Genomic DNA, 14514 nt, shown 5'->3' with positions numbered 1-14514 from the left:
ATCAAACTTGTATCCTGTGTCAAATGTCTTATAATCAGACTACAAAGCTGTATCAAGCTTGAATTGTGTGTTCATACTCGCCCCAACTTTTCAGGGTTCAAACTCAGTGGTCGTATCAAGCAGCGCCCTATGAAACGGTTAATTACCAGTTGTTATAAATTTACAAAATCTATGTGAATGTCAAATTTGGAATTAAGAAAGTAACAAAAGTAAAATAACAATTTTATTGAAAAACGAAAATTAAACAAAATTATGTTACAAATACAGTATATACAAAAATGGTCTTTATTGAACAGAATAATAGCAATTGGTAGATTCACAAAAAGTTTTAAGTGTAAAATGGATTGTAAGTAATGACCTCATAATACCACTTTCTATTATGATGTCATAATTTACAACTTATTGTACACTTACAACTTAAGGTAAGCTAGCTGATTGTGGTATTTAAACACAGATAATAGGGTCGGAATAAATTACTGTTTAGTGTTTATGTGAACCAAAATCACTTAGCTTAGTGATGGAAACTATCAACCTTACAGTAATGTTTATTGTTGACTGTGAAACCTGTCTAATCCAAATGTCAGATTTGACAACATGATGGAATACAATGGTTTAAAAAAAAATGAAAATATCAATTTAAGATTAAAAAATAAATTAGACAGGTCCTCTTACTCTGATAACACTGCAAAAAATAATTTTATAAAAGCATATAATATAGACAGTATTTGAATTGTTTTTTTCAGCTACTTGCCCTTGGGGTAGGTGCATCCTAATCAAGCTTGCCCCTCACCTCTCTAACTTACTGTGATATTTTTCTTATGAATCTCGTCTTCTTTATGCATTGTTTCATTCCCCTCATAGGGTTAATCTAAACAATGCACTAAGTTGATAGATTCACAATGAAATATATGAGGCAAGTAGGGATGAGATGTAGGAAAGCTAGTGACTTTTTCAAACAATGTATATATAATATGCTGTGTACACATTTTTATAAGTTGTCAAAATTTAAGGATTTTTCACCATAACATGATACAAAAAATTATCTATGAACATAAAAACGCCTTAAATATTATTGTACATACTTTTAAATAATAAGTAATAATTTTGAGCTTTACTGATATAGTGGGAAGCACCTGATACTTTCTCATAAGTAGACTTGCTACAAGTCTCTTTGTTAAACAAGAAGTTGCACGTTACGTAAAATGGGTAGACACTGTACAAGTCATCATGCAATAGAAATATACCAAATAACAAACACCCCCTCAGATAGAATCTGAGAAATATGTTACAGAATAGTGTAACACATATTGATGGAGGGATAAGGTGATTGCAATATAGCCCAGTCCACTCTAATTGATTGGAGGGGGGGGTTCATATTTTCTTTAACAACTTCACACTCTATTCACTATCCATCTGTGGTATAGTTATGTGCAGTCAATGGATAGTGAATACTTCACAGTGTGGACTTAAACGTTTGTTTATTATATATTTATAAAGAGAGACAGGTAACAAGTGTACCTATTAATTAGAATAACTCTAATTGTTACTCGGCAATTAAAAATTAAGGTAGGAAGCATGTCACTGATCGAGCGTAGCAGTAAAATTTCATAGCATTCTTTTTTCAACATTGATTTTTTCATTTCTCCTTTATAGTAAAGCTCCTATGGGTTATATGTGTATAAAGTGTTATTACAATAGATTAAAGGATAAAAAAGTACATGTGATTGTAAGAATCAGGCAAAAAGTTCAAACCTTTTACAACTTGCTCATCTATGTTTTTTACACTACCATCTGATCTTTACAAATGAAAAAAATATTTTGCTGAACATTTCATTGCAAAAATAAGTATTGCACAACTAGTATTTATTGCTTCAAAATGGAGGCTATTCTTGTACTCATTCCTTAAATCTGAAGATTAAAACTAAAGTTAAACTGTCAGATTGGCAGGGTTTTACTGCCTGATTCTTACAGGGACTGGCACTTATTTTTACAATAAAAGTGATTAATAAAAATATAGTTATCACAGAGAAATGCTGCCTATTGTCTGATTAAAATTTTAGCAAAATCATTTTTCTCAAATAAAAAGATACACATATATAAAATCATAAATTTTTCTACATATAGTCTTCAGCAAGTTCAAATGAGGGCATTTCAAATCCATCAGTACTCGAATCTTCATAGACAACTACTTCTTTCTTTTTTGGTTTATTTTCAGGTTTCTTATGAGCCTTCCTATCTTTAGGTTGTTTATCAACCTTTTCTTTGGGTTTTTTATCAGCCTTTTCTTTAGGATGTTTATCGACCTTTTCTTTTGGTTTTCTATAAACCTTTTCTTTGGGTTTTTTATCAGACTTTTCTTTGGGCTTTTCATTTGCGTTATCTGCAACAGTTGTTTTTGTTTTGTCACTTCTCTTTTTTTTAACTTTCTTTTTCTTGGGAGATTCCTCGACAGAAGCTAATGGTGTCAGCGTTGACCCTCTCCTTTGCAAAGGATTTCCCAGCAACAGGTCAGTTGCATTACTACCAGTGTCTTTAGAAATACCATTTGTTCCGGGCATTTGTAGCTGTCGCTCAATAGAATTCATCTCAGGAATATCTTCCGGTTTCTGTGAACTCAAGTTCATCAGAGTAGCTTGTTTATTCCCGATGTGTACTAAAGATGCACCTATTGCCACAGGCATTAGTACCTCCCGCTCAATTGGTTTTATATCTGCGATTTCTTCCTGATTTGGTGGACTCACATTTATCAGGCTGCGCGGTTCGATTTTGTGACTTGGTTTAGATAGATTTATACTTTCAGCCCTACTGATTTCCTTCGAAATATCTCTATGTTCATGCTCTTCCTCTTTGCGAACTTCAACGTTTGAATGTGTTTCTACTATACCAGTATGTGGTATTGTATCTAACTCTTCACCGAGCTTACTGCTGAATTCTCCATTAGAAGTTTCGTTGCCACGGTCGTTATCAGGCCTTGCAGATTCTTTTTCATTTGCATTGTCGTTCGGAGTTATAACTAAAGGCTTCGGACAAGCGCTTCTATCTGATTGCTCATAAATTTCTTCATCGATATCAGAATCTGAGCTTTTATCACACTGGCAGTTGTCAAGCTTAGGCGGCAGTGTTGCATTTTGACCGGTACAGACTTTGTCATTGCACTGATCGCCAAATTTACCTCGTTGAGGTTTTGGAGACTGAGTTTCTTTGTCGGGATTTGTATCAAATGAGCAAGCTTGGTCATCAGACTGATGATTAAAATATTCTTCAATATCGTTTTCAGGCTCATCACCACATTGAACTTGGTGAGGCTGAAGTGGCTGGGCTTCATTGCCAGGGTTTACATCAATAGAACAAGCTTTATCATCAACAAAATTATCTAAATCTTCTACATCGCTTTCAGTGGCGGACTTTTCACGCTGGGCTTCGTCACCTGGATTAACATCGATCGAGCAAGCTTTGTCATCAAATGGATCATCAAAATCTTCATCGATATCCGTATCATCATCATTCTTCTCATTGACAGCAGCATACTGGAGTGGATATTCATTGGTAGGTTTTTCCTCCTGGGCGTCATCACCCGGATTAACATCGACCGAGCAAGCTTTATCATCAAACGGATCATCAAAATCTTCATCGATATCCGTATCATCTTCATTCTTCTCATTGACAGCAGCAAAGTGGAGTGCATATTCATTGGCGGGTTTTTCATGCTGGGCTTCATCACCCGGATAAACATTGACCAAGCAAGCTTTATCATCAAACGGATCATCAAAATCTTCATCGATATCTGTATCATCATCATTCTTCTTAATGACAGCAGCACGCTGGAGTGCATATTCATTGGCGGGCCTTTCACGCCGGGCTTCATCACATGGATTAAGATCGATCGAGCAAGCTTTGTCATCAAACGGATCATCAAAATCTTCATCGATATCCGTATCATCATCATTCAACTCATTGACAGCACACCGGAGTGCATATTCATTGTCATCATCATTATCATCAGATAGTTCCCAATCATTGTTTTCTAGATAATCATATTGTTGTTCGGATTCGTCTGTTTCAACATCATATAATTTGACTTTGACGATATCTGAAGCCCATTTTACATTCAGTCCTTTCTTTTTGAGCTTGGTTACGATTTGTGGTACTTCGATTTTTTCAGAATGTGAAGAGATATCTTCTTCGATTATATCGTCAAAGCAAGTTCGTCCAACTGCGCTAAGATTCTGTTTTGTAATATTCGAACTGGTTGGTAATGGTTCGAAAATTTCTTTTTCATTCACAAGAGGTATTTTTTGTTCTAACTTCTGGGACGGATCTTGATTTTTCGATGATTTTCGCTTCCCCATTTGATTTAACAGCTTATCGATTTCATCACCATCATCCTCTGACGGTATGATGAAATTACCACCTGTGTAATCCGGCAGCTCCCATGGATCTGACTCGCTGGGAGATTCAACAACATAACTGTCGTTTATCGCCAATGCTTTGAAGGGGGTCCTGCCTGGTTTCTTCTGGCCAGAGTCAGATTCAGAATCCGTCAGACTTCTGTCCGAATCTGACATGTTGGCTATTGAATCTCGTTGTTTTGTCCATTTCTTACTCTTTGCTTCTTTTTCTAGCTTGCTGGGGGCATCATACTTTGCCATCATCTTTGTCCAAATGTTGGACACCTTTTTGGGTTTAGCATTGTTCTTCTCTTTGGATACCCCTTGTGTTTTGTTTTCAGCAACTGGCTCTTTTTTTCCTCCATTAATACCAATCGTTTTGGTAATAGAGGGTATTTCTTTGTTTTCGCACGCCAAGTCTATTTTTTGTTCCTCTACTTCTTTTGCACCTTTCTTATATTCATTAATTTGACCGTTATCACAATTATTAGTATTACTTTCGGTCTTTTCATTATCATTCCAAGAGCTGCTTTCAATGTGTGATTTATCGACACGTATTTCTGTCTTCGCCTCACCTGAAAAAAGACCATCACTTTCTAAGTATATATTAATTAATGTCTTTAAAACTAACTTTCCATTTCACCTGTTTGTTGCTATTTGAAATATAATTATAAGATATTAAATGTATCACAAAGTAATTGCATCATTTTTTACCTAAAATGAGTTTTTTTTGGTTACTTTTCACAAGTATAAGTATTGTTATCGCAGAATATGACGCTCAATTTGTTTAAATATTTTTAAAAAATTAATCATCGTGTTTAAACAATTTTAAGCATATCTTGGAAAATTACACACAAACATGATATTTTTTTTCATAGCTGTAAAATGTTAAATACCTCTTTTAATTTCGTGTTCCTGAGGTTTTAGCCAATCTGTGTCTGCAAAGATATCCATTGTTTTGGACCCCGTGTTCGTCACATCAACATCTGACTTTTTTAGTTGGCTTCTCCGACCATATCTGGCCTTTCCTTGGCCCATCTTGCCCGTGATATCATTGCTTAATACATTAGCGGTAGCCATAGGCTGTGACCCAGCGACTTTCTCAGAAAACAGCCATGCAGCGACTTTAGATTTTGAATGATCACAAGGTTTAGAAAATCTGCTTTCGTCAGAAATAGATAAAATTTCTTCTGCTGTGCTACTTGTGCTGCCTTGATCGCTTTCAGATCCTCTTTGTTCACTTGTGATCAACTCATGAGAAACTTTTTCTGGTAGACTTCTGTTTAGATTTGCGATTTTGTCGCCCTCGTTTTTAGGGGAAGTGATGGAATGAACATCACAGGAAGTTTTGCTCTCATGATCTGAAAGCTTGGCATCACTTTTATCATGGCTGCTAAAAACATTGTCAGTAGGAGATTCCCATGCTCCAACTCCAGCTTTTGCATTTATCGGGTTTTCACTCTCTTGTGGTGGACAGTCTTTTGCTGAAATAGATTCGATTTCTTCCGCTATGCTACTTATGCTGCTACTATCATTTTCGGATTCTCTTTGGGTAGCTTGCTGAGATGGTTCCACTTTGACTTCTATGTCTATAGCGCTATCATTAAAGTGGTCATTATTGGTTGTTCCAACTTCCACGGCTTCTTTTGTGCTATTTTCGTTGCCGCAAGATACATCGCTAGCTAAGCATGGATTTTCAGAAACATGATTGTACTTTTTATTATCAGAGTGTTTGGACTGGGAACTCTCGAAAGATACTATGTCTTCAGCAATGCTACTGGTGCTACTTTTGTCTTCGGAGCAATGTATGGCACAGTTTGTGTTATCAGTTCTTGTTTGATCAGAATGATGCCATTTTTCCTTTATTGGAGATTTATTTTGTTCATTAATTTCATTTCGATCGCTTTTTGCTGAATGATTGATGGACTGCAGCTCCGATTTTATTGAACTCTGATTACTGGCGTCGCTGAGACACGAATTAGTGTTCCTGCTTTTTCTTCTGTCGTCAGAACTTTTTGATTTATCAGTGCTTCTGCTATAATCGAACCTTGCAGATATTTTCGATATGCTTGAACTTTTGGTGTAGTCATCACTTGAATAAGAGTCAGTAGTTGTTTCAGTACTATTCGTACAACTTCTTGAACTGTACGATTTTCTACTGCTGTTTGTTCTGGAATACGATTCTGATGAACTACCCCTTCGTTTCGTATACCTTTTTCTGCGATCGCTCCTGGAACTGCGACTACTTCGGCTGGTCCAGCTGCTCCTTTCGCTTTCGTCACTGGAAGTATCGCGTTTTGTTTTATACTTGTTTTTACTGTCATGACTTGCGCATGAGGAGGATTTACGGCTTGGGCTATCATCAGACCTTGACATAATATGAACGCAATAATCTGAGCTACTTAATGGTATCTGCTTGCTCTCGTTATCAACTAATTTTACTTGATTTTTGGATTCGTGTTTATCGGATGTGTGGCTCTTCCAGAAATCACTGCTGCTAACAGAACTTGGGTATTCTTTGTCAAAGGAGTGTGAATGGTTGACTAATGGTTTTTCATTTTTAATGCCACTGGTTGATTGACTATCCATGTTTTTATCATCTCTACTGTCTTTATATGAGCATTGAGTTTGTTCTGTTGTAACTGTGTCTTCTGGCAATATTGCTTGCTCTGTGACATTGTGGATTAAGGTGTCAAGTTTCATGACAGATGACCCAGACAGACCTTCACAGGCAGCAAACTTCACATTGCTTTCTTCGCGTTTGTATTCAGTTGCACTTTCAATTGATTGCCGATCAGTTTCTTCTGTTGAAATTGTGTCTTCTGGTAATTTTGCTCTTTCTAGGACATCATTAATTAAAGTGTTAAGTTTCATGACAGAGGACTCAGAAGGTTTCATTCCACTTTCACTAGCAACCAACCTCATATTGCTATTTCCATATTTGTTTAAAGTTGTGCCATCAATTAGTTGCCGTTTACATTCAGTTTGTTCTCTTGAAACTGCTTCCTGTGGCAATTTTGCTCTGTCTATGACATCATGAATGAAACTGTCAAGTTTCAGGTCCTCAGATTTATTGCCTTGGGCGGGGATCACTTGACCATAACTTGCAATCTTGTGATCTTCGTAACTGTTACAAGCGACACTTTCAACCGGCAGCATTTCGCATTCCTTTGATTCGATTTTTTCTTCACCTTCTTCAGCACTCATGTTCCAGAAGTCTTCACTGTCACAAGAACTTTCATCGGCGACATTGATTTCATTCACATTGTCATTTAATGAAGGCCAGTTTTCCTTTTTTTCTTTTTTCTTCTGGACATCAGAAGTTGTCAAATTCAAATCTGCCATATGAGTTTCGGAGGTTTGTTCTGCAACAGAATTGAATTTATTATTGCTTGCAGTATGCTCAATTACGCCATTGTCGTGCTTGTTTGAAACTGTACCATCATCGTCTGATTGTTCAGCTATATGTTTACCATTTAATTCCCAGAAATCATCACTGTCATATGAGGTTTCTTCATAGCTCTCTTTTATTCCGCAATTGAATGCCCAAGGCTGAATTTTCTGGTCGTTTTGAATGAGTGGATTGCTGACAATATCTGGAGGGTCTTCTCTAGAAATTATACCAATGTTGGTTTCTTTGCTTAGGACAGATTTACTGACAACTTTAACATTATTTGAAATTTCATCCATTGAAATTTCTTTCATTCTTTTTGCGACCTCGTCATACATAATGTCATCAGTTATAGTGGATAGTTCCATCACAGTTGCAGCTGCTAGAGTTTCATATTTGTTGGTGTCTTTATGATCAGGCTTTTCCTGTGTTTGTACAGTATTGACTTTTTCATCCATTTTATCATGAATGTTTCTATTTTCGACATGCTTCGATATTGCATCTTTAGTTGGTAATGAACTTTGACTATTCAGTTTTACTTGTTCTTCAGTAGATAGTGGTCTTTGATCGTCCAGTTTTATTTGTTCTTCGATTGGCAGTGCATTTTCATGGTTCGGTTTTACTACTTCTTCCGATTGTAGCATATATTGATCGTAACGTTTCACTTGTTCTTTCGTTGGTAGAACAACATGATCGTTCGATTCAACTTGTTTTCTGGTTGGTTGAACAACATGATCGTTCAGTTTAGCTTGTACATCAGTGCATTTCATATTTGTGCTCCAGAAGTCTTCATCGTTTGATGCCTCATCGCCATTTTCAACATATCCTCTTGGGGAGCTTGCAGTTAGTGATTTTTTTATTTGATGATTATCGCTGTTTTCGTCTAATTCACTGAGGTCGAGGAAAATTTCTTCTCCAGTTGTTGAAGAAATCATACATGTGACATTGTCAATTTCTTCTCTTTCGAACTCTTCCAATTCACTATCACTTCCAAACAATTCATCACTTTTTGGATCAAGATAGCTTTCTGATGCACTTGTTGCGCTGTTTGGATATTCATCACTAGCGGTATCATTGAAGAATCGCTCAACGCTGAAACAATTCCTGTCGATTGAATTAGGTTTGTTTATTGCTTCGCTGGCCACCATTTTCTCTTTGTCAGTACGTTGTATTTCCGTACTGACTATTTCAGTTGCCAATTGGTTAGAATCTTGTTTCAAGAAATTTTGACATCGAACAGGCGCCCCGGATTGACTGTATTCTGAAATTTTAAATTTTGGCGATTAAAATCTTCATACCGAAAACATGCGATGCGACATTTTTACTTTTTTGTTTTTGTTTGAGGAAAATGTTTTATTCAGCTACTGAGAAGTTGTGCATACTCCGGTCTTTATTGTTATTAATTGTTATTATTTTATTTTATTTTTAACATTGATTACCGATGTTTTTTTTTATCACTGGCCCAGCATAATGCATCTACTAACAAGTGCTGTTTCGAATCTTCGACTTCTTCGTTAAGCATATGTGTATACCTAGATAATAAGCCTCGTGGGTTGTGAAATCACTTTACTATCTATTTAAGTACGCTTACTAATTGGAGTACTGTATATCAAACTATACTTACGTTTATCAATGTTCTTTGGTGGAATCCCCAAGACTGTTTTTTGAATGTTTATTTTATTTCCAATATGCTTGGCAGTCGCCTCGGGTCCAGAAGTTTCTGTATATTGAGTAGAACTTTCTGTGTCATACTCGACCTCACTTTCCTCAGAAGATAATGGAGTGATGACAATACTTTCAGACTCATCTTGAAACAAATCCTCAGAAGAAAAATCCACGTGGTTTTCAATCCTGTAATACAATGGATACTCCACTACAGGATAGACTGGTCTTTTACATGAGATATATTGAGTGTAATCATCATCTATATCGGTGAGATGAACTCGGGTATCTTCCTCTAAAAGCGAGGCTAAGTCTGGCACTGGTGGCCATGAAATATCCAACGGTTCTAAATCATCTTCATCGTCATAACATAGAGGTGGATTGTCGTCTAGTTCATCCTCGCTCCTGTCAACAGAAGCTGTTTTATAAACAGGGTTTATGTCATGCGGTTCGTTTTCTAGGTTTTCGCTGTAGGAAAACGTATCTTTGTTGAACAAGTTTGCAGATGTTGCTTTGCTTTCACGTCTGAAATTCTCCGTAGACGATGCAAAATATTGTTCAACTTCTTCTCTGATTTCTTGGCATTTTGATGCATCATATAATCTTGAATTTCCATATGTAATGGCCGTGGTGGTATTTTGTACATTCTCAGGTACATAATCAGTGATAGAATTCTTTTTGCCATATTCACCTGCAAAACAAGCAAGAAACGTTTGAGATATATACCTGTCTAAGATTGTAAGTCTTACTTACACTAGTACAAGTATGTCATTTCTAGGATGGAAATTGTCTAATCATGAAATTGGATAAGGATTTCCTGGCATTAGAAAAAATACAAACCTTGAATAACTTAACTGATCTATTCATAACAGTAAAAAAGTTCTGTAATTGGTTTATACTCGTATAACATGTAATGTAAATAAGCATACGTATATCAAATTTGCCTTGCTTTTCTTAATTTTATTCCAATACTTTTGTACTAAATTTTATTTCTTGACCCAATAATAGACTTAGTTTCCTACCTTCGCCAGTATTTTCAGCTTCGCTTGCATCCTGAAATTCATCTTTCTTGAAGACATTGTTGTTGATGTAATCAGTTGAAGGAACAGTGGCAGCTTGGCTTATCCCGAAAACTATTCTTCTATGCCCATACAACCTGTCACTATCGCTGTCATGATGTGGCTCCGTGTTTCTGGACGAACTATATACATCAAAGCCTTCTTTAAACGATACTCTCTTTGGTTTACAACTGGTTTTAGGCTTCAACAAAATACCTGGACGATAATTTTCATCAATATAATTTCCACTTTGTGGATCGTTTGAATGTAGTTCGTCTGTAGATGTTGACTGTTGTGAGTAAGAAGAAGTTGACTGTGATGAGTAAGAAGTAGGTTGTGGTGATGAAGCAGCTGGTTGTGGTGAGTAAGAAGCTAGCTGAGGTGAGTAAGAATACGTAGGTTGTTGAACGTAAGATAATTTTGACTGTTGCGAGGAAGCAGAAGTTGGTGAATAAGACTGAGTTGATGCTTCTCTTTTCCCGCCAATTTCGTGAGTTATTATGATAGGTTTTAATTGCTGAGTCCTAAACACACTCAGAACGGGGTAGAGAATAGATCTCACTATATCAGCAAAGCGGTGGTTGGCCAAATGTGTGTCGTTTCGGTAAAAGGTTGTCTGAAATAGAGTTAAATGTTAATGCTATATAAAAAATTAAGATTTCTATACAAGTCATCAATACTTACATATGTCATTTACGTTTGAATTTCGTGTGTCAAACAATGCATCTCTATTCACAAAAAACACCTAATAGGTTCTTATTGAACCAAGTTTTACACAGCTTAGTATAATTATACTTCATGCATTTTTTACATGCCGTCACGTGAATTTCGTCAAAATTAGTGATAAAAGACTGTTATATATATATACGATATTCTCAACTCACCTCCGAATATATATTGTCCAACTCATCTATACATGCACTAAGGTAGTCTGGTGCATAAATGGCAGGATCTACAATAAAGGAGGAGAAACATATAAGGGAAAAGCAAAACGGTAACAGAAGGAAACAAAAATGTAATACACAACCCAAAAGAAACAACACAGCACACGTGGTTATGATTTGTTGAATTACTATTTTTGCTATCAGTGTCGTAACTTGAAATGGGAACATTAAAACATTAACTTACTTATGTTAGTTTAACATGTAATGCTAGAATATAGTATGAAAACTTACGGTGAAGTCTCTGAGCAGTCGCCTTCAGCAAGTCTTTGAGCCTGATCGCCTCAACAGTACTATCCGAACCATCAGTCTGTGTCTTCCCATCCTTGAAGATAGTACGAGATTGACTGGCGTACCTCAAATCTGCTCCGGTGTATCTAGGATCAGTTTGGGTTTCTCTATCGTTCTGGAAGACCCGTGGCTTAGACTGACTTAAGTACTCCGATTCTCTCCCAAACAGTTGGGCTCTTGCATCACAGGTTTGTGTTACTCCGTCTCTAAGGGTGACACGTGACTTATACTGACTGTGATGTTTTGGCTCTACCAGAATACATCTGGCACTAGTATCATGAGCTGATGCGACTCCAGTTTTGAAGATGGAATTTGATTGAGACTGGGTAAAATACTTCAGTTCGTTAACAGCATTTGATATTTTCTGTATTTTCCAAGAATTATCAGTATAGTTTCCATATTCTTTGAAGGATGGCTGCTGGAAACCCCAATTGTTGTTTAAATCCTGCAATGGATTGTAGAAAAAATAATTTAAGAGTAAAACCTTTATCAAAATTATTGCTGACTTATAAACTAATATGTCAGTTCGATTTAACTAATATTGGTCCATTTGTAAAGCAGGCTTGTGAATTAACCACAAAATCAAAACAAAACAAAAGCAAAAACAACACAACAAAACAAAAAGATTCGAGAAACCTACTTTAGAGTTGTTTTTTCTTTCTCTACGTTTGATATCAGCAACAAATATTCTCGTGTTTTGAATATCCACCAGAATCCTCAACTCTACACGCTCTGAAATTAATGAACATTCATAATTATCTTTTAAAATGTTATCTAATGATATAATGCCAGTTTTACTCATCATAGAACTCATGAAGTTGAACAGATGTCGCATACTTTAAGGAATTCATTTTACCACGTTCACAAAGACTTACTAGTAATACTAAAGGTGCATACAACTTCAGAGAAATTGAATCTTGAAGTTTTATAACAGGTACATTTTCTTGTGTTTCGAGGCACTGCTGAAGATTGAATCACAGATTAAAAATAAAATATCGTGTAACTAGGCAGACTGTTTAGGAAAGTTTTTTTTAACAATGAAACTACCAACATGAACCTGGATAACTCGGGTGTCGGATTAAAAAGGTAACATTATACAAATCAAACATTCACAATAGTTGGGAAAACAGGAAAAAAACCACCGATGTAATGGTTAATAATTTGTTATGTCAAGTAATATACTTGTACACATGTAGCAATACCAATTAAATGCTCACAGACCATACTATGGCACATGAATAAAAATATTTTTGAGAAAGGTCCTTTGACAGAAGTTCTAAATAGAGTACTAAACGTGGTGAAAAGGTCGAGGTAGTGATGAAAACTGTTCATAACGAGAATGGAAAACAGTAGACTTAATCATAGGAATAATGATAGTTAAAGATAGTAGAAAGTGAGGAAGTAAGAAAGTAAGAAAGACTTACGCTCGTCGGTAAAAGGACCGACAACCCTTTCTATGTCCGGTAAATACCGAGCAAGTCTACAGTCAGCATGCTTATCTGAAAAGTAGTAGAAAGAAGTAAAGAAGAGTAAACAAGAAGACCCTGTGGCCGTGAGACCATGTATGCATACGAGACAAATATCAAGCTTCAGTTTCAAAGACAAGAGAAAGGAGAAAAAGAAAGCCCTCATTACGGTGTTCTGTCTACTACTTGCACTAATTTCCTGATGTGTATGTTAGAACAAAGCAAGATCTTTTAGAAAAGACAAAAATGTTAAACTCACCCATATTAAGAAGTATACTTGTTTTGATAAACAAGAACACCTTAAAAACTCGTGAAATGCTAAAGATTAGCTGATCACTGTTTTGCGTCTTCACGTCGTGACGATCAAACCGCAAATGACCTACTGAAGGCGACGTCGGCAATAGAAACGAACTGTGACGTTTCTTACCTTTATGACTTCGATGCGCCAATTTTTGTGCGCAACGTCACTGTGCTTTCTCTTCCGGTAGCCCCCTCTTCAGATGTATCGGCGTATCGTGTGTGCAATTACAGTTTTCTCTTACATTGTAGGTTTCGCAAAAACAAAAACAAAACACAAGAACAAAAAAAAACAAAAACAAAAACAAAAAACACAGGGAAAAAAACAAACAAACAGACAAAATAACTAACAAACAAACAACAAACAAAACAACAAAATAGATAAACTTACAAACAATTTTGTATTTTGACGTTTTTCTTTTCAGATGTATATACACGAACTGTTGTTTCTTGCGTAAGAAAAATAAATAATAGCACATAATTATTCCCTTTACCAAAGTGCATGAAACTACGAAGGTTGCGGTGTAAGTGTTGATAAAAAAAAAAAAAAAAAAAAAAAAAAAAAAAAACAGGACGCTACTAAAAAAAATTGAAATTTTCTGAAAATGTAGAAAAAGACCCCGTTTGATCTGTCATTGATTGTTCATTCCACCAAATAAAATGTTTTCTAGCATTATTTAGCAAACTTAACAATTTTGATAGTTCGATGAACCTTTTTCGACCCCTCGCGAAATTCACTTTAGGACAGTACATTATGGAGTTATTTTCATGTAGAAGTTATATGTCATATTTAGACCTCTTAAAGTATTAAGTTTTCTTTAATTTTAATATCAAAAGTTAGTGGTTACTTGCAGTTTTAAATAGTAGCATTCAGAAACAAACAAAATGAAGGTTGTTCTTGAACCAGCAACTTGTGTGATTGTGTCGCTTAAAGTCTGGTTTTTATTACGCATATACCTAAGCCTCGGATTTTTTTTTGTTTTTGCGCGAGCTCCAACAAACAGCGTTGAACACAACTGG

At 35.9% G+C, this 14514-nt stretch overlaps 1 protein-coding gene across 1 annotated transcript; it reads right to left on the bottom strand.

Moving 5' to 3' along the window:
• Positions 1–210: 210 nt before the first annotated feature.
• LOC148626266 (uncharacterized) lies at positions 211–13577 on the bottom strand. The gene is made up of 9 exons (XM_088570130.1): positions 13457–13577; positions 13156–13230; positions 12372–12463; positions 11675–12176; positions 11384–11451; positions 10464–11115; positions 9404–10132; positions 5285–9040; positions 211–4963 (listed from the first exon to the last, which is right to left on the bottom strand). The coding sequence occupies exons 1-9, from the start codon at positions 13458–13460 to the stop codon at positions 2115–2117; spliced, it is 8727 nt and encodes a 2908-aa protein (XP_088426256.1). The 5' UTR covers positions 13461–13577; the 3' UTR covers positions 211–2114.
• Positions 13578–14514: the final 937 nt, after the last annotated feature.

Source organism: Perna viridis, chromosome 2 (assembly GCF_037379345.1).
Source record: "Perna viridis isolate PV_CMFRI_1.1 ecotype Kerala chromosome 2, ASM3737934v1, whole genome shotgun sequence".
NCBI lineage: Eukaryota > Metazoa > Mollusca > Bivalvia > Mytilida > Mytilidae > Perna > Perna viridis.
Note: the sequence above shows the minus strand (reverse complement) of the source record. Positions and strands in the feature narration are given on the sequence as shown.